General features: G+C 40.4%; 1 protein-coding gene across 3 annotated transcripts in view; it reads left to right on the top strand.

The window, feature by feature from the left end:
• Positions 1-27,569, top strand: part of SLAIN2 (SLAIN motif family member 2) — a 54,932-nt gene that overhangs the window by 2,245 nt on the left and 25,118 nt on the right. For all 3 annotated transcript variants that reach the window (XM_073001284.2, XM_073001285.2, XM_073001286.2), the window contains exons 2-3: positions 24,230-24,378; positions 25,422-25,586. In XM_073001284.2, coding sequence (XP_072857385.2) covers positions 24,230-24,378; positions 25,422-25,586 — 314 coding nt within the window. The remainder of the gene's footprint in view (positions 1-24,229; positions 24,379-25,421; positions 25,587-27,569) is intronic.

Raw genomic sequence — 27,569 nt, forward strand, 5'->3', positions numbered from 1 at the left:
CTAAAATAAATGCAGTAGCCCACTGGTTAATCACTTCTTTGAAATCTTGGTATCTGAAGTAAGCAGCACAAAAAGAGAATCCTTTGGAATTATATACTGTATAAATGAAAAGTAGGAGAGTTGTGAACGAATGGCTGCATTGTAATTGTAGAAATGGAGTAAAATTGTAATGAAAGCTATGTGACTCTTGTGTGCCCTGTAGTATTTTCTGCTGCGTTGCTAGAGCATAAGTAAATTATATAAAGTGACTTGAAATAGAGCGCAGGAAAATGTCTCAGACCAAATGAGAGCACTGGATAAATTATTAGCTCAGTATTATCTATACTGTTCAGTGATTTAGATATCTGGCTATGGAGCCTGAGGTCTGGAGTTCGATTCCCCACTGTGCCTCCTGCAAATATAGCCAGCCTATGTGACCTTGGACAAGCTACACAGTCCCACGCTGCCTCCAAAAGAAGATAATGGTAAACCACTTTTGAGTATTCTCCACCTGGAAGACCCTGAAAAGGGTCGCTGCAAGTCAGAATTGACTGGACAGCACGTTATGATGATGATTATCTGTACAAACTTGTAGTAGCTGTTCAGAGTATCAGACTGGAGTGTTTCTTATCACTACCTTAGAAGTATGCAAAGCACACTCTGCTACTGAGCTGTAACCATTCCCCATGGAAATTTAACAGAAGCACTGGTTTCCAAGTGTGGAAACCAGTGGCCTTCTCACTGTCTGTCTGTTGAGTTAGAAGCCAGTCCTGGTCTTGTCCTCTCCAAACACTTCAGAAGGCTGACATCCCTGGTGTTAAATTATTACTGAGGCAACCAACCCTCTTCTTTCCTGATCGGTCTTTATCTTTGTCTATATGGGTCTGTTTCTCCCCCTTTACTATGACCTCTCTTACTGTGGCCTTTTGAATAAGAACAGATTGGGCACTGGGCAGATACAGTTTCTATACTCTTGGACAGTTGTTTTGATCTTAGATACACTTGAAGAGGCTCAGCCAATGTTTGTAGATATTTCTGAAATGCAACTATAGTTGTGTAGAGCAACGATCCCCGGTCCCTGGCCTGGGCCAGACCGGGCCACCGAGAGAGACCTCCCCCTGCCCCCCCCGTGCGCACTCACCCCTGTCCTGCCCGTTTGCGCCTGTGTGTGCGCTCCGGCTTGCCCGCATGAGCGCCACACAACCATTTTTGCATGCGCACGGGTGGGCGCGGGCCTGCACGAGTGTGCACCACCATTTGCACATGTGCATGATCAGTCATGCGCATGCACAAATGGTGATGCGTGCTCATGCGGGCCCGTCTGCACCCACACGCAAGCACAAATGGCAGCCAGCACGTGTGCAGGCACGTGCCCACCCATGCAAGAGAGTCCGCGCTTGTTCGCGCATACGCGTGAGTGCGGGGGTGCCCCGCCTTCCCCAGCTGGTCTGCGGACTGGAAAAGGTTGAGGAACACTGGTGTAGAGCTACAGAGTACCTTAGTGCAGTGTTCCCCAATCTTTTCCGGTACGCGGGCCGGCTGGGGAAGTCGGGGCGTCCCCCATGCTCCCGCACATGTGCAAACAAGCGCTTGTTCTCTCTTGCATGGGTGGGCATGCCCCCATACAAATATTTTTGGAGTTCTACCTAAATTAAATGGATTCAGCTTTATTTTGTACACTGTTTAGACCGTATCACAACAGCATTCATGAGTTTTATTAAGCCAGCCATATGGACTGCATGAATGAAAGCTGTGTTTTTGTTTTATCTTCATTCTTAACTTAAAACAAAGCATATTTAAAATGAAATAACTGTACAGGTATACCATATGCATTCTCTTAAAATCTTACAGTCATTGCTAAATTTGTTCGGCCTTCTAATTTGTAGTTGAGATATGGGAACAACTGCCTGGCTCAGTCATCTGTAAGATGATTCACCAAACTAATTTAGTGATTGTGAAATGGAATATGGATAAGCTTGTTTTAACTTCATTTTATAAACCCCAGACAATGTAGTCTAGTATGTACTTGCTTAGAAGTAGGTACAGTACTACGAAATGCAGCAGGATGTAATCCTAGGTGGATTGGATGGACAGTTCTGTCAAGCTTGATCTTACATCATTTCTCATTTTCCTAGTACCAAATTTGTTGTAACTTGATTGTGAAAATTTCATTCAACATGAACAGTTGTACATCTTTTCATGCACACTTTTTAAAAATCCATGCTTTAGTATTATAAAATGTGCACTTTGCACACACTTTTAAAAATATGTACATTTTAAAGTGATTTTCTAATATTTTTTTGCACATATGAAATATATGTCTGTTTTTAACCTATTTTTAGGCATCAATTGAATCGCAGACTTTGGAACTGTATAGATTGAGAGAGCAAATTATGTTATTGCTTGTGTTTGAAGTCAGGAGGTGTGGGAAGTTTGCACTGAAATATGAATGAAAATTGCTCATAGGGATTTGAAGTCAGGAGGTGTGGGAAGTTTGCATTGAAATATGAATGAAAATTGCTCACAGGGATTGTTTACACATTCCTGTTCCCAGGTGATTGGGTATAGGACTGGGGCTGATTTCGCCAGATACTTGGATGTTTTGTGATAGCTTCAGAATACAGTTTAAAATCATATTTGTTTTTGAATTGTTTTGGTAATGTTACTTGTGGCAGGTAATATTTTAAGGCCAGGTAATGTTTTAGAAGAAGCAAATCTTTGTGACAGTGTTGTGATCAGAGTTACTACTACATCATGGAGGTTGAAAGTAGATCTGTTTCTTTAGCCATTGGGATCTGTGATTCTACACATTAATAAACTGTATTTTGCGCTTAGATATTGGACTTTAGATATCAACTTGCTATTTTAAAAAATCTAGATTAGGTAGTGCCTTTACTGTATTGGATAACTAAAGAGTTACAAATAAGGCAAGCTTTCAATTTCTGTCGAACTCTTCATTAGGCAGTGGGGGTGTGTGAACAGGAATGGAAAAACACAGTTTTAGATTCCTTATACAGAGGTAACAAGGGCATAAATGTACAGGTTTTCACCTCACAAAAGACAAAGGTTTAGCTTGGCATGCTGCAGATCTGCCAGTTGCTCTGGCTAGAAGCCTCAGGCCTGATCCAGGATTTTGTTCCTATGCATGAATCACATGGCTATTTTTTGTGAGAGATTTTTAGAGAAAGGTTTCTAGTCCTTAGAACTATGGGGATAAAGTTGAAAGTGAGCAGACACAAACACTCAGAAGTTGGGAGACAAGTAGAAAGGCTCATCTGAGTAGTGCAATATATTCTCAGTGGTCTGATGAAAGAAAGATAGTGCTTAGGTAGTATATTTATATGACTTTCTCTCTGAAGCTTATACAAGTGCCATGTACAGCTTGAGCAGTCTGTTCAAAGGAACTACTGTAGTATGTTTCCCATACCCAGTGTTTTGCTCCAAGAGGATATACAGTAACTGTACTTTTCTGCCTCTAGCTCCCAGTGTGGCAGCACTATTATATTTTACAACAACTATTTCTCCATAATATAATGTAGACTTGCTATGAATGTTTGTTGGGGGAAAGGGTCCTTTTCTTTGTGGCACCCCACCCTTGGAATTCCTTTGTTAAGGAAAATCTTGTATTAGAATTCAAATACATGTGGGTTTACATTAGTACTGTATATGAATACATTTTCATCCCACGTTTTGAAGGTTGTTTTCCAGCTGCTTAAATGAAACCTTAAACACGTATTAACATTTATTTTATGAAGGTAGTACAGTATTTCATTGGATATTACCTATGCTGGCCAAGATCCTGCAGTAATTTAATATTCAAAGCCAGTAAAATAGGGCTTTCCTCCCCCCCCCCTTCTCTGGCAGCTTTGCATGGTGCAGGGGGAAAAAAACAACCAACCAAAAACAAATTCTAGATGGGCTTTTTAAGTCCTCCCTGACAAGATTTTAGGGGGTGCAAAGTGGAGTGGGGTTGTTGATCCTGATGCATACAGTGGAATCCGGCAATATACTATTGAATTTGTAGCACTGTATTTTTTTGTGGGGGTATTTTTCAGGGTGTGTGTAATACATTGCCCTGGAAACCTTTTGTTGAAAATGCACCATAGAAACTTCCTTAAATAAATATGTGGCACAAAGAATAAATGGCTACACTCAAGTGTACTTGGTAGTGACATGAGATCTGTGTGAACCAGAAATACTGCCCCTGTTTTAAAATAGCTGTAACACTTCATGTATTAAATTAGTGTGATGTGAATATGGAATTGGTAGGATCTTGATTCATAAGCAGCAAGTAAGCAATATTAGCTCTGCATTATTATAATAAATGGTGAGTCCTAATTGTCATGGGGAACTCCTATACTGGAATTTAATTAGATCATATCTCTTGAAGGATTTATTATTTTCTATGAATGTTTTGTCAATAATTTTTATGGTTAGCACTGACTCTTTGAAAAAGGCAAGTCAGAAAATGAAATAAATATTTAAACTGAAAGCTTTCTGTGGTTATTAACCATGATCATTAAAAATAAGAAGCATTAATCTCGTTTGAAGTCTCAAATATCAATTAGTGGAAAGACTCTAATTCAGATAGTTATATCAGAATACGTCAGGTATCATTTTTATGTGATAGTGAATTACTTCCCTGTCCTTTATTTCTGTGATCTTCAGTTGACAAAAGAGCAGCAAAACATTTGCAGAGAGAACCAACAATGTTCTTGCTGTGTTAGGACTGAATTTAGTAAGTAATGCCAGCTGAAATTATAGTTTCATCATAGTAATAACATATACAGTAACACCCTGTTACTGTTTTTTTTTTAAAAAATCATATCATAATCCAACATACAGTATTTGCAGTTCTAAAGTGCTGAGTTTACTGTGTAGGACAATACAGTGGTGCCTCGCAAGACAAATGCCTCGCAGGACAGAAAACTCGCAAGACAAATGGTTTTGACAATGGGGGTTGATGACTCGCAAGACAAATGTTCCTGTAGCCGTGCTTCGCAAGAGGAATGTTTTCTGTTTTTTCTTCCTGCCTCATGTTTGCTGATTTTTAAATGTTTTTTTCTATGATGTTTAAAAAGTTAAAGTTTTTTATTGAAATTTTTAAAATCATCTGCACTATATGTATGACTTTAATGAGCACTTAATAAACCCTTTGTCAACCAAATTTGACTTTGTTCTGACTTTTTTTGCCCATAGGAACGCATTAATTAGATTTCAATCCATTCCTATGGGAAAACACGTTTCGCAAGACAAATTTTTCGCAAGACATTAACTGTGGAATGAATTAAATTTGTCTTGCGAGGCACCACTGTATAGCAGAAACACTTGTGATTAAAGCAATCTGTAGTTTGTAGAAACTGCTGCAGCAATCTGATGAGGAGCTAATCGTGTACCTGGTTACATGCCATCAAACCTTGTGAGACTGCTGTGGCAACATTCAGAATTGGACTTCCATATAGATGTAGCTACTGAACAGGATTTGTTTTGGTTGCAGGTTTTTCGGGCTGTTTGGCCGTGTTCTGGAGGTTTTTCTTCCTAACGTTTTGCCAGTCTCTGTGGCCGGCATCTTCAGAAGACAGGAGTTAGAATTCTGTCTGTGTTCTGGTGTAGCGTGTGGGATAGTTGAGTATTTGTACCTGGGGGATCAGCTTTTTGTTCTTTTCAAGAATTTGGGTGATTATGGTGATCAAGATGCTTTTTGTTATTTGTAGCTGTGGGATTAGCTTTTTGTTTTTTTCAAGAGATTGTGTGATTATGGTGTTCAAGATGCTTTTTGTTATTTGTAGCTGTGGGCTTAGCTTTTTGTTCTTTTCAAGAATTTGGGTGATTATGGTGATCAAGATGCTTTTTGTTATTTGTAGCTGTGGGATTAGCTTTTTGTTTTTTTCAAGAGATTGTGTGATTATGGTGTTCAAGATGCTTTTTGTTATTTGTAGCTGTGGGCTTAGCTTTTTGTTCTTTTCAAGAGATTGGGTGATTATGGTGATCAGGGTGTTTTTTGTTACGGGTGTATTGTTGTGATAAGGGGAGATGTTCTGTCACTGTGATTAATGGGTGTTGTTAGGTAGTCAAAAGCTTAAAACTCTGCACTTCCAGATAATCTGTACCTAGCAATACTGTAGTTTTGCCTTGACTTACGAACTTAATTCGTATTGGAATGGTGTTCGTAAGTCAAAATGTTTGTAAGTAAAAGCACCATTTCCCATAGGGATGCATTGAAAACCCATTAATCCATTCCAGCCAAAGAAAAAAATACCCCCCCCCAAATACAAATAAAAAATCTGCAAGCCCCTGGGGCTGCAAAAAACAAAACAAAGCACAAAAATAACCTCAAAATTAACCCCACCAGCCCAATCCCACCCTGCAAAAGCCACCCAAAACAGTAAAAAGAAGCACACTTACCTCCCCACGAAGCCTCCTCTCAAGCTCACCCAGCCTTCCCCGCAGCTGTGCGGGCCCCACCGAGGCCACTGCCAATCTCCGCCTTCAGGCTTTCCTGGGGGGGGATAAACCAGGCCTACCAGGGGAGGTTGCGAGGAAGGCCGGGAAAGCCTGAAGGCTGCGATTGGCGGTGGCGGGGGACCCCCGGGAGGTCTCCCATGGCAGCAGGGAAGCCCCGGGAGCCCCCCGAAGATGGCAGTGGCAGCGGAAGCCTGGGAGGCTGAGCCTCCCTTTCCCTCACTTTTGGAGCAAAAGAGCTACAAAGAAGCAGCCTCTTCGCCACCAACTGTTAGGTTTTTTGAATTTTCTGCCTTTCCCCCCTGCCTGTTTCTGTTCGTTTGTCAAAACTCGGCCGCAAGTCAAAGCAAAATTTTGCAGCCAGAGCTGTTCGTAAGTCAAATTGTTCTTAGGTCAGGGCGTTCGTAAGTCAAGGGCACCACTGTAAATGTATACAGTGGTGCCTCGCATAACGTTTGCTTCGTTTAACGTTTTTTTCGCTTAACGTTTATTTTTTCAGAGTCAGATTGTGCTTCGTATAACGTTTTTCCCTATGGGCGATTTTCGCATAGCGATTTTGGGACCATGCTTCGCTTAACGTTTTTTGTTTTAGGTCCCCTGCTTCACTCAACGATGTTCATTTTTTTAATTACAAAAGTGTCTTAACATGTTGAAAAACAGTTTTAAATGCTTGGAATCATTAGTGCACCTTCTAAAATGTGTGCATACTTAATTTGGCGTTGATCTAACTTTTCGTTAATTTTTTGTGAATTTTTGTTTTTTGGCCCATAGGAACCAATGGACCTGTCAAAATCTGACAGCTCCATGCTTTCCTATGGGGGAGAAAACAATTTACAAAAAATTAACGAAAGTTCAGATCAACGCCAAATCAGGTTTGCACACAACTTAGGGGGTCCTCTAACGAACCCAAGAATTTAGAACAGTTGCTGAGTCTTCATTAATTTTTTGTGAATTTTTTCTTCCCCCATAGGAAATAATGGAGCTGTCAGATTTTGACAGCTGTCAAAAGTTGGGGGAAAAAAATTCACCATTAATTAACGAAAAGTCAGATCAAAGCCAAATTAACTTTTGCATCCGTTTTAGAGGGTGCAGAAGCTAATCCAAGCATTTAAAACCATTTTGACCCTTTTATGACACACTTAATTTTGCAAAAATTGACTTCGCAAAGCCATTGAAATGTATTGAGTCAGCTACAATACATTCCAATGGAGGATACATTGTATCGTATAACGATGTTTCCTATGGGTTTTTTCGCTTAAGGACGGCAATCCGTGCCTATTGGAACGGATTAACCGGTTTCCAATGCATCTCTATGGGAAATGGTGTTTCGCATAACGATGTTTCACATAACGTTTTTTTTTTTGGAACCAATTAAAATCGTTATGCGAGGCACCACTGTATTCTTTCTTCTCCTCTTTAACCGAGTTTCTGTGGTAAGGGAAAAAAGGTGGAAGAAATGCTGAGAAAATACTGGGAGGGTACTACTGGAAGACATTTTGGTCCTTCGTAAAAAAATCATAAATGAAACATATGGGGTGGATAACAATCAAAGTTTTTTTTAAAAAAACAGTTTAAACCACAATTTAAAGAATGGGCTAGACATATCTGTTTATTTAAGCCAATAGTATGTCCAGACTAGATTTGGTATCTGTAGAATAGATACTGCTGTGTAGCTAAAGCAACTAGATATTCTGGCCATTAAATGATGGATGGTGTGTGTTTCACTCCTGATGTATTTTTTTTTCTTTTCTTTTCTTTTTTTTTTATTTTATTTTTTTTCTTTATTATTATTATTAATTTGGATTACAAACTACCCCACACCCTCCCCCCTTTGAGGACAAGGGTTCAGACCTCGATATAGATCAACTTTCCCAAATTTCAGAGAGCATTAAAACATAAACAAACACAGCTGAGGGAAAAACAAAAAATACGAAGAAAAAGAAAAAAAAAACCAACACAGTTCACCAACCACATTATCCTATCTTCATATCTGACCCTGGGCCCAAACATATATTAAGTTCCAGCTTTGTTTTGCATAGTCTCTTGGTTGATCTCGTAGTGCTTCTGATAGTGTGTCCAGTTCTATAATGTCCAACAGCTTCTTCAGGTATTCCTCCATTGTAGGTACCTCCTCACTTTTCCATTTTTGGGCCCAGAGAGTTCTAGCTGCTATCAATATATACATCAAGCAATATTTAACTTTCTTATCAGTAATCTCTGGCATAATGCTTAACAAAGCTATTTCAGGTTTAAAATTTAGTTTCCTTTGAATAATTCCCTGTATCATATCCCACAACTGTGACCAGTAGGCCCTGGCTTTTTCACATGACCACCACATATGGTAATAAGATCCCATTTTTTTTTTACATTTCCAGCAGATATTGCTGCTTCCTTCTGACATTTTTGCCAGCTTTATGGGAGTGTGATGCCATCTATAAAACATTTTGAGGGTATTTTCTCTTAAATTAACTGGCTTAATCATTTTATAACAGTCTTTCCACATCATTGTCCAGTGATCAATGTCGATATTATAACCAAAATCCCTTGCCCATCTTACCATTGTCTCCTTCACCCTCTCATCCTCCATTTCATATTCCAATAGATATGTATACATTTTCTTTATTATTTTCTCATCAGAGTGGATCCAGAGTTTATCTACCTGTACTTCACCTTCAAAAAAGCCCAAAATTCTATCTTTTCTGTATCTTGATTCTAATTTGTTCAGCGACCACCAGTCTGTTGCCACCCCTAGTTCCTCTAATTCTTGTTTGCTTTTTAACTTTTGTTCTCTGTTAAGCAATTCTTTGTAATTTAACAACATCCCTTTCTGATTCATCACTTTCATCGAAAATGCCTCTATGGGGGCTACCCATAGTGGGATTTTTTTGTATGTTTGTGCTCGAAATTTATTCCAGACTAGACCCAAAGCTTTCCTTACAATATGTTCCGTAAAATGAGATTGTTCCTTATCTTTCCCATACCACACATATGCGTGCCACCCCATACTTAAATCATACCCCTCTAATTTCAATAATCTTTGATTTACCAGGGTTATCCATTCTTTTATCCATGTCATTGCACACGCCTTATAGTATAATATCCAATTTGGGAGCCCTACACCACCCCTTTCTTTCAAATCCTGTAATAGCCTAAGTTTTATTCTTGGTTTCTTAGTATTCCATATAAATTTAGTTGTCAGGCGATCCAGTTCTTTAAAGTATTTAAAGTTCATAAGTATTGGTAAATTTTGGAAAAGGAATAATAGTTTAGGCAAAATCATCATTTTTATCGTTGCAATTCTTCCCATCAACGATATTTGAAGCTTGCTCCAATCTTCCAGATTCTTCTGCATTTCCTTCTGTATTCTAAGATAATTCTCTTTCATTAGATTGCTGGGTTTTTTAGTGATAATAACTCCTAAATATTTAATTTTTTGAACTACTTCAAAGTTACTTTCTCTCAACAGTTTTCCCATTTCCTCTTTCTTTATGTTTTTGATCATGACTTTTGTTTTTTGATAATTGATTTGGAGACCTGCTACTTGACCATATTCTTCTATAATTCTTAATACTTCCTTTAGGCCATCCTGCGGGTCCTCAAGTATTATTACCAGATCGTCTGCGTAGGCTTGTACCTTGAATTCTTCTCCTCTAATTTTGAGGCCTTTGACTCCTTCGTTAGCTCTTATTTGTCTATTTAGAATTTCCAACGTTAGTATGAATAGGAGGGGAGATAACGGACAGCCCTGTCTTGTGCCTTGTTCAATCAGTATGCTCTCTGTTAAATTCCCATTGACCTTGATCTTGGCTTCCTGCTCGGAATATATTGCTTTGATTGTTTGTAGGAATTTTCCTTCCACTCCCATTTCCTTTAGTTGCAGTATCATAAAGTCCCAGTTAACATTGTCAAAGGCTTTTTCTGCATCTAAAAATATCAACATCAACTGCTTTCCTGGATGAAGCTCATAATATTCTAAAATGTCTATTATCGTCCTTATGTTTGATGACAATTTCCTTTTGGGGAGGAAACCTGTTTGGTCTTTATGTATTATTTCTCCTAATATTTCTTTTAATCTTGAAGCCCAGATGGTTGTAAAGATCTTATAATCAACATTTAATAGTGAGATTGGTCTATAATTCTTAATTTTGTTCTTTTCGGTCCCTTCTTTATGTATTAATGAAATATGTGCCTCTTTCCATGTATGTGGGATTATCCCCTTGGATTCGATGACTTCAATTAGTTTCTTAAATTGGGGCCTTAAAATCTCTTCAAACGCCTTGTAATATTCAGCTGGTAGGCCATCTGGACCTGGAGATTTACCATTTTCTTGTTTATTCCAAGCCTCTTGAATCTCCTCCATTGTGATTGGTTTGTTTAATTTCTCAAGTTGTTGGGGGTGGAACTTCCATTTTGAAGATTTATTCAGGTATTCCCGTTGTTTCTCTTGCTCTACCTCCCTTTTCTTATAGAGGGCTGTGTAGAATTTTACTATTTCTTCTTCAATCTCCTTTTGCGAATAGATTTCCTTTCCTTGCTTGTCCCGTATTTCCATAATTCTCGTTTTTTCTCTTTCTTTTTTTATTCTGTATGCTAACCATCTTCCCGGCTTGTTTGCATTCTCAAAAAAGTTCTGTCTTGCAAATTTTATTTTTTTCTCCATTTCTTCTTGTTCTAACAGGTTAATTTTATGCTGTAAGATATTTATCTCATTCAGTACACTCTTTTTAGTTGGAGATCTTTTAAGCTCTGTTTCCTCCCTTTTTAAGGACTTAATCAAAGTCTGATATTGTTTATTCCTCTCCTTTTTTCTTTGTATATTATGTTCTATTGCCCATCCACGAAAAAAGGCTTTTGCGGCATCCCATATCACTGTCCTCTCCGTGTCCTGGGGTTTATTTGTCTCGAAGAAAAATTCTAGTTCCTTTTTAATTTTATTCAAAAAATTTTCTTCTCTCAGTAAGTGGGTATTCAACTTCCATGAGCCTCTTTTTGGTATTAGTCCTAAGTTCATCCAAATTGGGTTGTGATCTGCATATGTGTTTGGTAAGATATCAATTTCGTTCACTTGATGAGTAAGTTCCGCTGAGATCCAACAGTTATCTATTCTTGACCAGGAATTATGTCGATTAGAGTAGAATGTATAATCCTTCTTGTTTGGGTTTCTGGTTCTCCATATGTCAATTAAACTTAATTCTTCTGCCATTTCCAGAAATACTTTGGGTATAATGTTCCTTGATCTCTTCTTGTTTCTACTGCTTGTAGACGTATCCTTTTCTTTACTGATTATTGCATTGAAGTCCCCCATAATGCAAATTTTTTGTTCGGCCTTCCCAGTTAATTGGTTCTTCAATTGAGAGAAAAAATTATGCTGAGATTCGTTTGGCGCGTATATATTCACCAATAGTATCTCTTCTCCCTGGTAGGAGATCTCCACCATCAGTAGTCTTCCATCCTCTGAAGCAAAGACCATTTTTGGCTTTAAATGTTTTTTGATGAATATCGCTACACCTTTCTTCTTCTGTTGATTTGAAGCTATGAAGGTTTCCCCTAATCTAGGCATTACTAACAATTTTTTATCTTTTTCTTTTATATGGGTTTCTTGAATAAAAATGATATCCGCCTTTAATTTAACAAGTTTGTTGAATATTTTCTTTCTCTTCTGAGGGGAATTTAGCCCTTTAACGTTCACTGAGAAAAGCTTAATTTGTTCCGCCATCTGCGTGTTCCTTACTACCCGTTTTATCTTTCTGTTCCTTGCTTCTAGTTCTCTTTGCTACTGGGGACATCTTTGGTCTTGCTCCTTCTTCTTCTTTTTCTACTTCTGAGTCCTCAGTCATCCACCATGATTCCTCTTCAGTCAGCTTGAGTTTTTGTTTCATTTCCATTAAAAAGCTTCTGGCTTTCCTTTTACTATTCAGGTTATATCTTCTGGTCTCCCACGTCAGGTATATTCCTTCTGGTGTCTGCCATGAGAAGGGAATTTTCCTGTCGATTAGTATTTTGGTGATGAAGTGGTATTCTTGCCTCTTTTTCCGCATACTCCAAGGTACCTGTTTCATAACATTTATTTTTGTTCCTTTTATAGTCAGGTCCTTCTCTTTATTGGTTTTAAGAATCCTTTCCTTTACTATTCTTCTCATAAATTTTATATGAATTTCCTTTGGGAGTTTGTTTTCTCTTGTATACCTGTTGGCTTGTCGGGAAATATGTTCAATAGAATTTTGAATCTCTTCTGTAGTCATTTCGATCTGTTCCGCCAACTCTTCAGAAATTAACGTTATTAATTGCTGTGGAGTTTCTCCTGGGGTCTCTTCCACATTCTGAATCCTCAGGAAGTAAGAGGCTTTCTCCATCTCTAATGCAAGAAGGCGTGATTGCATCTCCTCTTTTTCTGTTTTAATGTCCACTATATCCTGTTCTGCCTTGTCTAATCTACACTCAACCTTCTCTACAGCCTGGTTAAAGGAGACTAACTTTTCGTCCACATTCTTGACCTTTTGATCTATACCTTCCACCACAACTTTAAGATCCTTGATCTGCTCTGAGACTTGTTTGATAATATTAGATTGCAAATCTTGCATCGCAGATCTAAAGGGATCTGGCGTCATCAATTTGGTTGCCCCTGATGTGGCATATCCTGGCGAGTCTTCTTTCTTTCTTGATGCCATATTATTTCCCCTCTTCTTCTCTTCCTTTCCTCTGATTGAAGAAAAGCTGAAAAGGAAGGGGGAGCCTACAGAAAAAAAGACAACCTCCTTTCTTATTCCAGTTTCACTCCTGATGTATAAATGTTGTGGCAATAGTGAAATGTGGCCTACTCAGTTTTCTAAATACACTAGTATTGACTACCATTCTGTTCTAACCAGAAAATACTTCCATTTTACTCTAAGTAGGGTGAAACGTGTCTCCACACTTGTATTACCAGTATAAAATTGAAATAGTCTCTATGTAGAGACTCATCACCTGGTGAGTTGTTTTTGGAGAGGATCATAACCTTTTCTGCTTTTATCCATCATAAAAACAAAGGAGTGCATAGCCACTCTCTCCTCCATCTTTGTTTTATCCATATGAAAGAAGTCTGCAGATAAGACATTCGTGTTCACTTTTTTTTCATATGGAGGTTAGATAACAGCTGAATAGGGGTTAAATGGTACACACTTGAAATCTTGAGAGGAACTTGATGCAAGGTAAAATAAGTATATCTGATACGCTGACACTAAAGCAAAAGCTTGATCCCATTATTCAGTAATAGTCATAGAGCTGGAAGGGACACTATGGATCATCACGACCAGCCTTTGTCAAGGAGGCATAGTGGGAAATCAAACTCCCAACTTCTGGTTTCTCCTAAGCCACTGAAATATCCAGCATTTGTCTTGTAGTGTTGAACTTGGAGCCCCTGACAAACAAAACTTCATTCTGTGTTGTAATTTAGTTCCTTATATGATTATGAATTTCATATTAAATAGAACCTTTATATTATTTTATTGTTGTTCCAATATGTTTATGTGTATATATGAAAAGTCTAATATATTACATACCCAGAGCAATGTAGTATATAGAACAGTGTTTTCCAACCTGGGGGTTGCAACTCTCAAGAGGGTTGCAAAGTGTGTTCTGGGAGGTCATGGGTCACCTTATATGTGTTGTAGCCCTTGTTAAATAATTTCTTCCTTGACCTTTCAGAGTAGGATATTAAAGTTAGCATGTATGTGTATGTATGAGAAACAGGCCCTGGAAGGGGGGGGGGAAGAAAGAAGCTTCTACTTTCTGAAAAGGGATGACTTTACCCCATTAAAAATGCCTTTTTGTGCAAATGTAATGGTGGCGTGTTGCAGGTTACTTGGCTATTATAAAAGGTGGTTGCGATTCAAAAAAGTTGGGAACCACTGGTATAGTGATGAAATAGGACTCAGGGGACCTGGGTTTGAATCTTCACTTCATGGAAAATCATGGGGTGGGGAACAGAAGTGGTAAATCCACTTTTTAAATTAATTAATTAATTAATTAGTATGAATATTCTCTGGGTGGTTCACAACATACGATAAAAACACAGTGTACAGTAAATACAATAAAAATACAATGAAACCCCTGTTGCTAGCTAAACCAGTAAACCTACCTTTAGAATTGCACATATTAAACCTGTTTAAACTTAGGTTTATAGTTCAACACTAGTAGAAGGCAGTTTTATATCATTCCAACTTCCTAAAAACTGAGACGGATGGCACCTGGTGAACCTCTGTAGGAAGCTTATTCCAGAGGAAAAGGGCCACAACCAAGAATGGTCAGATCCTAGTGTTGGCTCTTTTGGCCTCCTTGGGTGTCACAAATTTTAACATTAAGGACTACAAGGAACAGGTGAGACTGGTAGCTATTTTGTGGGAGAGATGTTACAAAAAATATTGAGATCCTAAACCATTTATAGGTCATGACCATCCCCTTGAATTGAGCACAGAAACTTAAGTAAAGGACTGCCAAGACATGAGATACGTATTCATATCTGCTAGTGCCTGTAATAAGTCTGGACCTGCTTACAGGCTTCAGTATGGAAGTCATAAAAGGGAAGCCATATTTAGAGAGCATCATAGTAGGCTGTTTTAGAGGTTACCAATGCGTGATGCACTGTTGTTAGGCATTTCTTCTTCAGGTAGGAATGCAACTGGGCAATCAGCCAGAGTTGATAATAGACACTCTTGGTTACAGTAGATATTTGCATCTCTTTTGAGAGAGCTGGGTCCAGGAATACCCCCCCCCCAAGCTACAAACCCAATCTTTCATGGTGTGTGTAAACCCATCACAGCCTGATAAATAACCCTCTAGCCCATCCAATAATCTTCCCAATCCGTCTTCTCTGGATTCAGTTTCTATTGGTTGTTGTGGATTTTTTGGGCTGTTTGGCTGTGTTCTGGAGGCCAAACAGCTCGAAAAACCCACAACGATCATTGGATCCTGGCCATGAAAGCCTTTGAGAACATCAGTTTCTATTTTTTGGCCTTTGTACAGTCTGTTATTGACACCAGGCATCCTGCACATCATCATCTGTAGGTGAAGAAAAGGAGAGAGAGAGCTATGTGTCAACTGAGTATTGATGACAACAAACTCCAGACATCTCTTTCCTCCAAGAACACCTTCAGCTGATCAGCCACCACCCTCTTAATCAACTTGGTCAGGAATGGAATGTTGACAACAGGCCTATAGTTATTAAGATAATCCATTGTTAAATTTAGTTTCATTGGAATAGGCCTTATAATCGTTTCCTTTAAATGAGAAGCTAAATTACCTCCTGTGACAAACCCAGACCTACTGGGATCTATCACACAGTTACTAAGCTGCCACCAACCATTCCCTATAATAAGTCACACAGACCAGGGATGGATTTTTAAACAACAAAAGAATAAGGTTTATTTTAAATACAAACAGGGTAAATAAAACAATCAGGTGAATAAAATAAAGTAACGTGGCTTATTCTCACACACACAAGCATACAGTTTGGTTCACCTAGAACCTTTAACTTAAAGCACAGACCCTGAACCCATCAGTTCTGGCTAACCCACAGACACCTGAACTTATCAGGTTGGTACTCTGACACACAGTAGTACCCTGTCAGACACCCAGACTCCCACAACAGCTTCTTCTTCCCCAGCTGCTGCTTCGTCCCAACCCAGTGTCTCACAGTCTGTCTCAGCATCTACTCTTCACCACACAGGCATCACATATTTATACAGTACAGCCCCTCCTCCTGATGTCCCGCCTTCCACTCCCCATAGGATGGAACTTTCCCTCCAAACCCATGACAGACAGGTAACATCAGTGCTGTTATGTAACACCTCCCCTCTTTAAAAGTTGTTTTGTAGGGGGAAAGCTAAAAGTGCTTTTCACCAAAAAAACAACCTGCATAAAATACACAACAACATTTATACATACCATATAATACTTACATATACTTACACTCCAAGTTAACCATAGCAAATATGCATTTAAACATTTTACCATATACAGTACATCAATTTACCTTTATTAATACCAACCAAATTCAAAACCAGGTACATTTTAACTTTTTGTTTTCATTATATACATATAGTCCATGTTCTTTCGCCGTCTTCAGTCTTCAGGTCTTCTTGATAAGGCGTCAGCAACCCAGTTCACTGACCCTCTGACCACCTTCACTTCAAAGTCATAGTCCTGTAAGTTCAAAGCCCACCTCATAAGTTTGCTATTGTGGGTTTTCATTGTCTTTAACCATTGCAATGGTGAATGGTCAGTACACAGAATAAAATGTCTTCCCCAGATGTAAGGCTTGGCCTTCTGGATCGCGTAGACTATGGCCAAACACTCCTTCTCCACGGTTGCCAAATGTCTCTCACCTTTTTGAAGTTTCCTACTCAGGTAGGACACTGGATGCTGGTCACCATTCTCATCCTCTTGGCACAGAACTGCTCCTACCCCGCTGTTAGACGCATCGGTGTAGATGATGAACTCCCGGTCGAAGTCTGGAGCACGCAGGACAGGATAGTTGATTAACGCCTCCTTCAACCTCTGGAACGCCGCCTCACAGTCGCTGGTCCACGGGATGCTGTCATCAGTCTTCTTCCTCGTCAGATCGGTCAGCGGAGCCGCAATCTCGCCAAACCTCGGGATGAACTTTCTGTAGTAGCCCACCAACCCAAGAAATGATTTGACTTTTTTCTTGGTGTTGGGTCTAGGCCAATCACGAACAGCTTCTATTTTGGCCTCCAGGGGTTTTATCACTCCTCCCCCTACCATGTGACCCAAGTATTTTATTTCTGGGCTACCCAGCTGACACTTGCTGGCCTTTACTGTTAGCCCTGCTGCACTTAACCTCTGCAGCACTAACTCCAGGTGTATCAGGTGATCTTCCCAGGTATTACTGAAGATCCCTATGTCGTCAATGTAGGCCACTGTAAAGTCACTGAGCCCTGCCAAGGTCTGGTCCATCAGCCTTTGGAATGTGGCTGGTGCATTTCTGAGACCAAAGCTCAGGACTCGAAACTCATAGAGACCAAAAGGGCTGCAAAAGGCAGTCTTTTCTTGATCCCTGGGATCAATTCTTAATTGCCAATATCCCTTTACCAGGTCCAATGATGAGATGAACCGACAACCCCCTATGGTTTCAATCAGGTTGTCTAGCCTGGGCATTGGGTAGGCATCAGGAGTGGTTACACGGTTTAATTTCCTGTAATCAACACAAAACCTAATGCTCCCATCAGGCTTGTCCACAAGGACTATCGGAGAGGACCAAGGACTAGAAGAGGGGACGATTATGTTCTCCCTAAGCATCTCGTCCAGCTCCTTCCGCACCTTGTCCCTATAGGGTCCCGTTACTCGGTATGGGGATACTGCCTGCGGGGGTGCATCCCCTGTGTGGATCCGATGCATCACTCCCTTCACTATCCCCGGCTTGTTGGAAAACACCTGTTGATATTTACTAAGCAGCATTTTTAGTTCTTGCTGCTGGTCTTGGGTGAGTGCAGGACTGATCTTTACCTCCTCTGGGTTGTATTTTACTTCCCCTCTACCCTCCCAGAAGGGTAATTCAGCTTCCTCACTCTCAGCTGCTTTTATCGCGAATAAAACCCTCTGTTCCCCTCTGTAGTAGGGTTTTAGGGCATTCACATGAACCACCCTCCTTGCTTGGTTCTCCTCCTGCTCTATTAGGTAGTTCAGGTCTGACATCTTGGAGATGACCCTATATGGTCCTGCCCATTTGAGCTGCAGTTTATTCTCTCTGCAGGGCCTAAGCCAGAGCACTTCCTCCCCTGGGTCAAAGTGCCTCTCTCTAGCTTTGTGGTCATACCATGTTTTCTGTCTGACCTTCTGAGCTTGCAGGTTTTCTGCTGCCAGCTCTAGATTTCTCCTTAGGTCATTCATCAAGGTGTCTATGTAAGTCACAACGTCTTGTGGGTCATCCTGGGTGATCTGCTCCCAATTTTGTTTGATCAAATCAAGGGGCCCTTTCACCCCTAAATGTGCAGCAGACATGTCAGAGTGACCCCTTTGTAAGATCATGGGGCGATACTTTTCAGGTACCACCAGCTGACTTCTGATCCCATCTCCCCCTTTTGAGATATTCCTTAGGGTCTCTCTATATAAAACCCCCTTTTTCTCCAGAAATCTCACTGGGGTTTCAGGTGTTAGCTGGGCGTCAGTCACCTGTTCAAAACACTTTTGGAGAATGGCGTCTGCCTTTTGCTCTTGTCCCAATCTGCTGTCTGTGGTTAAGGTTTCCACCACAGCTTCTGAACTCCCCCCACCTGCTTCCGTCTCTGGCTCATCATTACCCCCCTGAACTGTCCCCGTGGTGGCTTGTGAACGTGTAATCACTAGCACCCTTTTCACATGTTCAGCCAGGTCATTTCCCACGAGCACGGCTGCTGGCAGAGTCGATGAAATTGCTAGCCGCCAAACTCCCCTCCAGCCTTGAAAGTTGACAGGTACCTCTGCTACTGGCAGAGAGATTATCTGCCCCTCAATCCCTGCCACCTTCATGCTCTCATTTGGGATTATAAACTCCCTAGGGATGATATCTGGATGGCATAGGGTTACTTGGGAACAAGTGTCCCGCAGCCCCCTATACTGACGGTCAAGTATTCCTACGTCCACCCCTGCTGTCTCAAACAACTGAGAATCTGTTTTTATCAGCAAGCAGCGCTTTACCTCCAGAAGAGGACCATTTTCCTCAGCCTGATCAGCAGCGGTAGCTGTTCCAGACTGAGTAGCCATGGCAACCGGCTCCCTCAGTGACACTGAGCTTTGCTCTTTCTGGACACAGAACACAGCTTTTGGCTTGGTCCCACTAGCATTCTGAGGCACATTTCCTTTTATCTGCTTCCATTTCTCACACCCTGAGATTAGATGGCCCTTTCCCTCACAGAAATAACATTTTCTGCTGTACTTGGAGTCTTTCTCCTCTGGGTTTGGTTTTCCCTCCAAAATCTGGTTCCTGGACTGGCTCTGCCCAGAAGGTTTATCAACAAAATGGCCGCCCATTTTTGGCAGGCTCTGAACTAACCCTTTGGAGTACTTAGGGTCCCATGTTTCCCTCATGTTTTGTTCAGAATAATTCAGGTTTTGAGGTTGTGCCTTAACCTGTGTGCCTTCTTTTGGTTTCTTTTCCAGCTCCTTTTGCTTAGCCTCAAACTCAGCCCTGATCTGTAAAATTTCTTCCTCAGCCCTAGCTTTTATCTCTTTTACTTTTTCTTCAGTCTTATCTCTGATTTCTTTTAATTTAATGTCTTTTTGCTGATTATATTTTTCAAGATCTTGCTCACTTTGTCTGGCCTGAGCCTCATACTTTTCTCTTTCCGCAATTTCTTCAACTGATAAATTGTTGTTTCTCTTATTGAGGAATGTTAATTCTAATTGTGCCATTCTAATTCTGTGTTTCAGTTCCATCTCTTCTATCCTCATGGCCATTTCCCTTTTCCTGGCATCTGCCTCTACCTGACTGATTTCAGCTCTTTCTCTGGCCTCACTTTCCATTCTCTCTATTTCAAATTGCCTCATCCTCAGTTCATGCTGTTGGGCTATGATCATTTTCCTAAGTTCTGGGTTTTGTTCTCCTGTGCTGTCACCCTGCACTGAGCCAAATTCATCCTCAGAACCTTGGTCCACCTGGGGGTCTTTCACTTCACCCATTTCTGCTACTTGGCTTCGAGTCAAGGGCATACCCCCCCTCAGAACAGGCTGCTTTAAAAAGTCAAGCCTCAAAATAAAACGACCACTTTTTTTCCTTCTTGCCTCAGAACCAGCTCTCCCTAGAGATTGCTGCTGTTCTTCAGCACTTAAATTGCAACAGTATCGAGTCAGAGCCTACCCCCCTCTGCTGGGCCTCTCAGCTGGCAAGCTAGCTCGCTGTTGCTACGCAGTTTTTCCTCAGCTTTTTCCCGCCAAAACTAGGCTGCCTCAGAGCACCTTAATCTAAGTCTCCCCAGTTGGCACGTTCTTCTACTAGCGCACCTCCCCGTGAGGTACACCTAGAAGATTACCTACGCGCCTCAGACTGTCCCTGACTAGACCCCCCTTGCTCTGGGCACACCTGCCAAGGCTTTGCTGGACCACTGGACAACTGGACCAGTCGTATCCCACACGCTGGACACCAATCAATGTGACAAACCCAGACCTACTGGGATCTATCACACAGTTACTAAGCTGCCACCAACCATTCCCTATAATAAGTCACACAGACCAGGGATGGATTTTTAAACAACAAAAGAATAAGGTTTATTTTAAATACAAACAGGGTAAATAAAACAATCAGGTGAATAAAATAAAGTAACGTGGCTTATTCTCACACACACAAGCATACAGTTTGGTTCACCTAGAACCTTTAACTTAAAGCACAGACCCTGAACCCATCAGTTCTGGCTAACCCACAGACACCTGAACTTATCAGGTTGGTACTCTGACACACAGTAGTACCCTGTCAGACACCCAGACTCCCACAACAGCTTCTTCTTCCCCAGCTGCTGCTTCGTCCCAACCCAGTGTCTCACAGTCTGTCTCAGCATCTACTCTTCACCACACAGGCATCACATATTTATACAGTACAGCCCCTCCTCCTGATGTCCCGCCTTCCACTCCCCATAGGATGGAACTTTCCCTCCAAACCCATGACAGACAGGTAACATCAGTGCTGTTATGTAACACCTCCCATAGAGACACATCAATGAAGTGTGTAGCCCATTACACAATAATTTCCTTAACACCTCCATAAACCACAGAGAAGGCTGGGCTCTTCATAAAAGAAAACCCCTTAAGACATTTTGGAAACCAGTTGGTTCTATCAGTCTTCAGGGGCAGACCATAGTATCAGGTGCCTCATTGCAGAGAAGTGTAGTTGTGCAAAGTCCAGATCTCAGCAGGTGATCTGGCTATAACAAGAGGGATGACTCAAGGTTCTTTCAGATTATCCTCACTTTCAGATTATCCTCTCTCTATCCTGACATGAATACCAGATTGAGGGTATGACCTGTGACTTGCTTAGGTCCCCTGATATGTTGTGACAGACCCATGGCAACTGTGATTTCTAGACCTGCTCTGGTCAACTGCATCTCTGCATGTACTGTATGTTGAGGTCACCCAGAAGCAAAGTCTAGGGGATTTCAACACAGCAGCAGAAATGTGTCCCTCCTGTTCAGGTAGGGAATGTGTTGGGTCGCAGAGAGTGCAGTACAACATCATCAGTCCCATTCTGTCCTAATGATCCAGACCCATGCCCAACACAACAGAGATCCTGCTGATATTAATGCAGTTCCTATAGTCTATGACAACACCCCCGCCTCACCCCTTTGACCAGCCATGAAGCTGGATCAGATATTCTGGGGGGCATAACTGGAAAAAAGACGACTCCCTCTTCCTCTCGCACTCAGATTCAGTTATACATGACAAGTCAGCCTTTTCATCTTCTATCAGATCTAATATTAGTTCAGATTTATTTTGTATCAACCTGGCATTTCACAGAATTCCAAGCCTGAGGTCCCCTCTATTTATTGAAAATACTGTATATTTATTCCACCTTTCACCATAAAAGGACTCGAGGTGGTTTCCAGTATTAAAAAACATAGCTGAAAAATAAATTATTCAAATATTAAAACAAAATTAAATATTGTATTTAAAATGTTAGATAAAAGCATTATTAAAACAGATTATACTACTAACTATTCTGATTTTAAAACCCCTCTTAGACAGCCAGTCACCAAGGGAAATACTGCCTAAAGAAAATAGTCTTCATCTGCTTTTAGAAGGACAGCAAAGATGGGGCTAGGCTGGCGTCCAATGGGAGGGGGTTCCAGAGTCTGGGAGTAGCAACAGGCAAGGCCCTCCCATGTCCCTGAGCACACTTGAGAGGTTGGTGAAACTGAGAGAAAGGCCTCCCCTGATGATCTTATATCCAGGGCAGGCTCATAAAGTCTTTAATGTAGCTTGGAGCCAAGCTATTGAGGGCTTTGTAGGTGAAAACCGGCACTTCGAATTGTGCCCAGAAATGGATCGGCAGCCAGTGGAGCTGCTATAACTGGGGTGGAGGTCAGTATCTGATCCCTGTCATCAGCCTCAGTTAGAAATCTGGCTGCTGTGTTTCAGACCCATTGAAGTTTCTAAAACTTTCCAAAGGGCAACCCCATGTAGAGCATAGTACAGTAAGCCAGTCAGGATGTAACTAAGGCATGTATCACTGTGGCCAGATCACTAGTTTTAATTGTGCAAAGGCATTGTTGGCCACTGCTGAAACCTGGGCATCCAGGTTCTGATGAATCCAGAAACACCCACAGGCTGCACAACTGTGTTTTCAAAGAGAGTGCTGCAACTGGCCAGGAGCACCTCTGTTTTGTCTGGAGGGGTAGGTTTTTATGGGAGGAATGCTAAGAGTCAGGGAGCAGCTAAAATGAGCCATCTTTGTCCAGTACTTCTGCACTTTGTCTCTTTTTTGACGCTATCCAGCTATTGGTAGCGATAAAAATAGCAGAAAAAGAAGAAAATACCTTAAGGGGTCTGTTTAATAAATCTAATGAGTCTGAAGTGAGAACTAGTAGACAGGTTGTTACCTTGATGCCGTGTTAGTGGGGAATTGTCTCAATTACCTTGAAGGCCCTATTAGGGTTTCCGTAAGCTGATTTCAGCTTGCCGGCACTTAACAAACATCTATAGCACGTGTTTCTGCATTCATTCCTGGGATATAAAAGTCTCTATTACATGGCATTTTATATGAAACTTTCTGTGGATTAATCTGCTTTCAAAGAAACATTCAGATTAAAAGTTTGAAACTGGAAGAACTCTGTAGTTTCTGTGCTTCATTTCTGCATCAGCATCTGGAAGTCACAACTTAAAAGTGTGCAGAGATTCTCTTAATATGCAGTTTTGTTCTGAATCTCTTTCAGTCCAAAAGCAACAAGACTTACCTACATTACTTAACTAATGAAAGGTACACGAAATTCAGAATTATATGAGTGCAGTACTTTCTAGGGCCACTCAGCTCTGGATATTGTGTTACAGTGAAGTGTTTTTATGTAGGGTGGCTCAGTCTACCACATAGTATAGCTTTGGTAGATGAATGCTATCTCCTTCATATAAGAGGAATAATAGGGACTGTGCTTCTTTTATTTTGGCAACACAATATTTTCTGCACATCACTAGAATAATTAACTTTTGATGGAATTTCTTTGATCGTGAAATATATTACCTGCGGAATACTTTGAACAGTACACTAGCACCTTATGGAGTCATTGCATAACAGTGGATAGGACTGTACTGTAAATCTGCTGTCTGTACATGTGCACCCTCTGCTACGCAACTAATGATGCTCTATATAGGCAGTGGGATGGGAACTACTGGGATTCAGGTCTAGCATTTACTTGGTGATGTATTAAAGTAGAAGCTTGGTGCATCAGTGTGGCCAATTTTGAATGAGGATGGTGGTATGATATATGATTTTTTTATTTTTTGTTTGGTGGGGGATATAGCTTCAAGCATATATTTTTTTGCTTTAAACTAACCCTTGCCGCCCCCTTTTTGGCAATTTGCTGTTTCCATCTAATACTATTATTCCAAAAGAGCAGAAACAATGTGTTACAATTTGATGCACTGTTACCATACAATAATAATGAGGCATGTCCTTGGATATTTAGTTGTTAACTTATTTTTAACATTACTAACAGTGCTTGCTTCAAAAAGTGGAAGATTTGACCTGTAGTCTATTAAAAATGATTTTACCTCCAAGATTTTAATTCATTTATACAACTTCATTTAATGTTAATTATGTTTTCATCTTCATTAGGTTGTATACGTCACCAAAAAAGAAAGTGACCCCAGTGCAAAAATCTATTAGTCCACTGGTTTGGTGCAGGCAAATACTGGATTATCCGACACCAGATATTGAATGTGCTAAAAAATCATTGATCCACAGACTTGAACAAACAATGTCAGGTGAGTCTCCGTATCGATTTGTTTCTGCTGATACAGTGGACAAAATTTTAATATCAAAAAGTAGATTTCCTTAAAATGCAGTGGTTACAATCCAGTGAGTGTAAGGTTATTTTAAGTCCAATTTGCTTCACTGGAAAGTTTAAATACAAATGTGAAACATGGCTGTGGTCTGGGAATCCCAAGTAAATGCCAGGTCCAGAAGAATGCCCAAATTACAAACTTGATCCCTAAATGGGATTTGTGCAGAAAATTATATTGCTAAAGTAGTATCAAATTATGATGTCACTGTGTTTTATCCAGTGAAAAATATGCAAGCGAGGCATCTGAACACATAGATTAGTTCATATAAATTTATTTCTGTTAATGTTCTGTGAAACAATTCTAAGTGAGATCTTTTTGTGATTGACAAGTAATGGAGAAAAAAAGAATAATTGAAGTAGAAAACATTATCTGAGAAAATATGTGGGTTTTTTTGGGTTGCAGCAAAAAGGAATGTGTTATGTCCCATGGACTGAAAGGGAAATTCTCTACACACTCCAGTCGCACATGTGTTAACTTTTGTGGCTGTTTTCTGTAACTGAATATATTTTGAAGAGGTAAAAGAGAGATTTGTAGGTCTGATTCCTATTGATGTTTGCATCACTTGCTGCAGCTAGTTGTAGCTAATCAACAAGATGTTGCATGCATCTTGGTTGTGCGGTTAGATATATGGTCAGGCATGTGACCAAGCCACATCGCCCATCTTTTCAGTTAACCACAATTAGCTTCAGCAAGTTACATGAACACCAACAGGATTCTGGCTATAGAAAAAAAATAAAACACCAAAAACAATTGTATAGTATTTGTTTGCATGTTCTGCACTTGTTGCTAATAGTTTGAAAAACAGAGAAGTTGTAAATGAAGAAAAATTGCCTATGCTATTTTTAACCAAATTTCCCAAACTGGTTAATGAAGTATATTGTGTGAGATTCAATTTAGGCTTATAGTTTTAAGGCATTTGAAGTAAACAATGGTAAAATACTACGTTCTGCCCTTTTATGCAGCCCTTAAGAGACATGGCCTTTACAGTAATCCCTTCAGCAGTGTCAACTACGCAAATTCCTACAGTCCAAATGCAGGCAGCCCATACAGCAGTAGTTTCAACTCTCCTTCCTCCACACCAGTGAAACCTCCTTTAGTAAAGCAACTCATACTTCCTGGCAATGCAGGTAAAGGAATGTAATGTGCAATTATATGTTGTAAGTTGCAAGTGATGTGCATTGAGAAAATCATGTAAATTCTAAATGGAATTTTAAATATTTGCATGTTAACAGAATTTGCTGTTCAGAAATGAAAGATAGTTGCATATTTATTAAGGTTTCATATACTGATAGTGCCTCCTAAAAATCAATAAAATATATTTCTTGTATCTTTGTCAGTAAAAAAACTACAAGAGAGCCTAAGGACTATAATGAGAATGACATGTGATTAACATTAGCAACACACATAAATGGGTCCAGAAAAAGCAACCTGCTAACTCTGAAGTACTGCACTGCATCCACTTCTCCACTACCTATATTGTTCCCGTTAATTTCCAGTGGTGTGCCATTCAGGTTGTTTTGGAGCTCAACTCCCAGAATTCTCCAAGAATTTCTCAGGCAGAATTCTGGAAGTTTCAGCTCACAAACACATTCTGCAAACACCTTCATTTTGCTCACTGGGACAAGGCCAAGATGTCCCTCTGGGCCTTCATTTCCTGTTTCAACACTTCCTGGAATGTTTCCAGAGAGCAGTAGTCTCCTTGCCCTTTATACCAGCGGTCCTCAACATTTTTAGCCTTGCGGACTGGCTGGGGAAGGCAGGGCCCCCCCCTGCGCATGCATGAAGGACGGCTCTCATGCGTGTGGGCTCGTGCGCATGCACAAAGGAACAGGGGCATGCGTGTGGGTGCACACATGCTCATGTGCAAAGGATGGCACAGCACTTGTGCGCATGCGCAAATGGCAGTGCGGTGCTCGAGGCACTCATACATATGCGCGAAGGGGTGGGGGAGTGCTCATATGGGCGCAGGCGCAAATGGACAGTGGGGGGGAGTGCGTGGGGGGAGGTCTGTCTCCGTGGCCCGGTCCAGCTCAGGCCACGGACTGGCACCAGGCCGTAGACCGCGGGTTGGGGACCTCTGCTTTAGACTTTATAAAGAGAAAAACTGAAAACCTACACTCCTGGGAAGCATTGCAGTAGGAAATGGAGGCCTCAACCTTTTCCAGGTAATTGAAATTCAAGTGTTTGCACATATGGGTTTCTGGACTGGAACTCCCAGAATTCTGCATCGGGAATTCTTGGAGAAGGGTGGGCATTGGATTCAAAAAACAAAAACAAACAAACAAAAAACAAGCTAATGGCACATCCCTATTAATATCCCTGCACTTCTCAATGCAAGTGTTTGAATTAGGCAACAGTGACATATGCAGGTATCTCCCCAACATCCACAAATTTAGTTCACCCAATGTGACGTAAATCTATTGTGGTAGATGCTGAGGAGGTAGTAACTTGCCAAAGTGAGTCATTTTATGAATCTGATCATGTTGAAAGCTCTGCCCTATTGCATTTAGTACACATTAGAGACAGTAGTAGTAGTAGTGTTTATTTTGTGTTTACAGACTCGATAAATTACAGACTGTACAAATCTGCTAAAGTGAATCTTTCAGTTTTGTTTCATTTTGGGTTTGGGCGATGTCTAATGTTTACACATTCATTTTGGACCTATGGAGATATTGTTTCATATGGCAGTTTTCTCTTATTTAAAAACAAGAAATGAAAGGTGAATTAATTGAACTTAAATTACACATATGTATTTAAATACATCAATTAAGTGTTTAAATATATAATAGACAAGCACTAAAGACTGGTCTGAAGTACATTAGTAGTTCTACAAAGTTTGATCATTTAAAAATAAGTATCTTAAAGATACCTATTTTAAAGTAACTAGGATGAAAAACTGGAACATTCCATTTCTTCATAGTTTTTCATCATAGTTACTGTACTTTTGTTTCTCTGGTAACAGTTTAGTTAATTCATCTTCCTCATCCTTTCCAAGGTTAATGCTGTTTGACACATTGAAAAGTGATCTATATCTAGACGAAATGAAAAAGGATTTATGTATCATTTATTTATTTATTTATTTATTTGATTTATATCCCGCCCATCTGGTA

The sequence above is a fragment of the Pogona vitticeps genome, chromosome 5, assembly GCF_051106095.1.
Source record: "Pogona vitticeps strain Pit_001003342236 chromosome 5, PviZW2.1, whole genome shotgun sequence".
Lineage (NCBI taxonomy): Eukaryota > Metazoa > Chordata > Lepidosauria > Squamata > Agamidae > Pogona > Pogona vitticeps.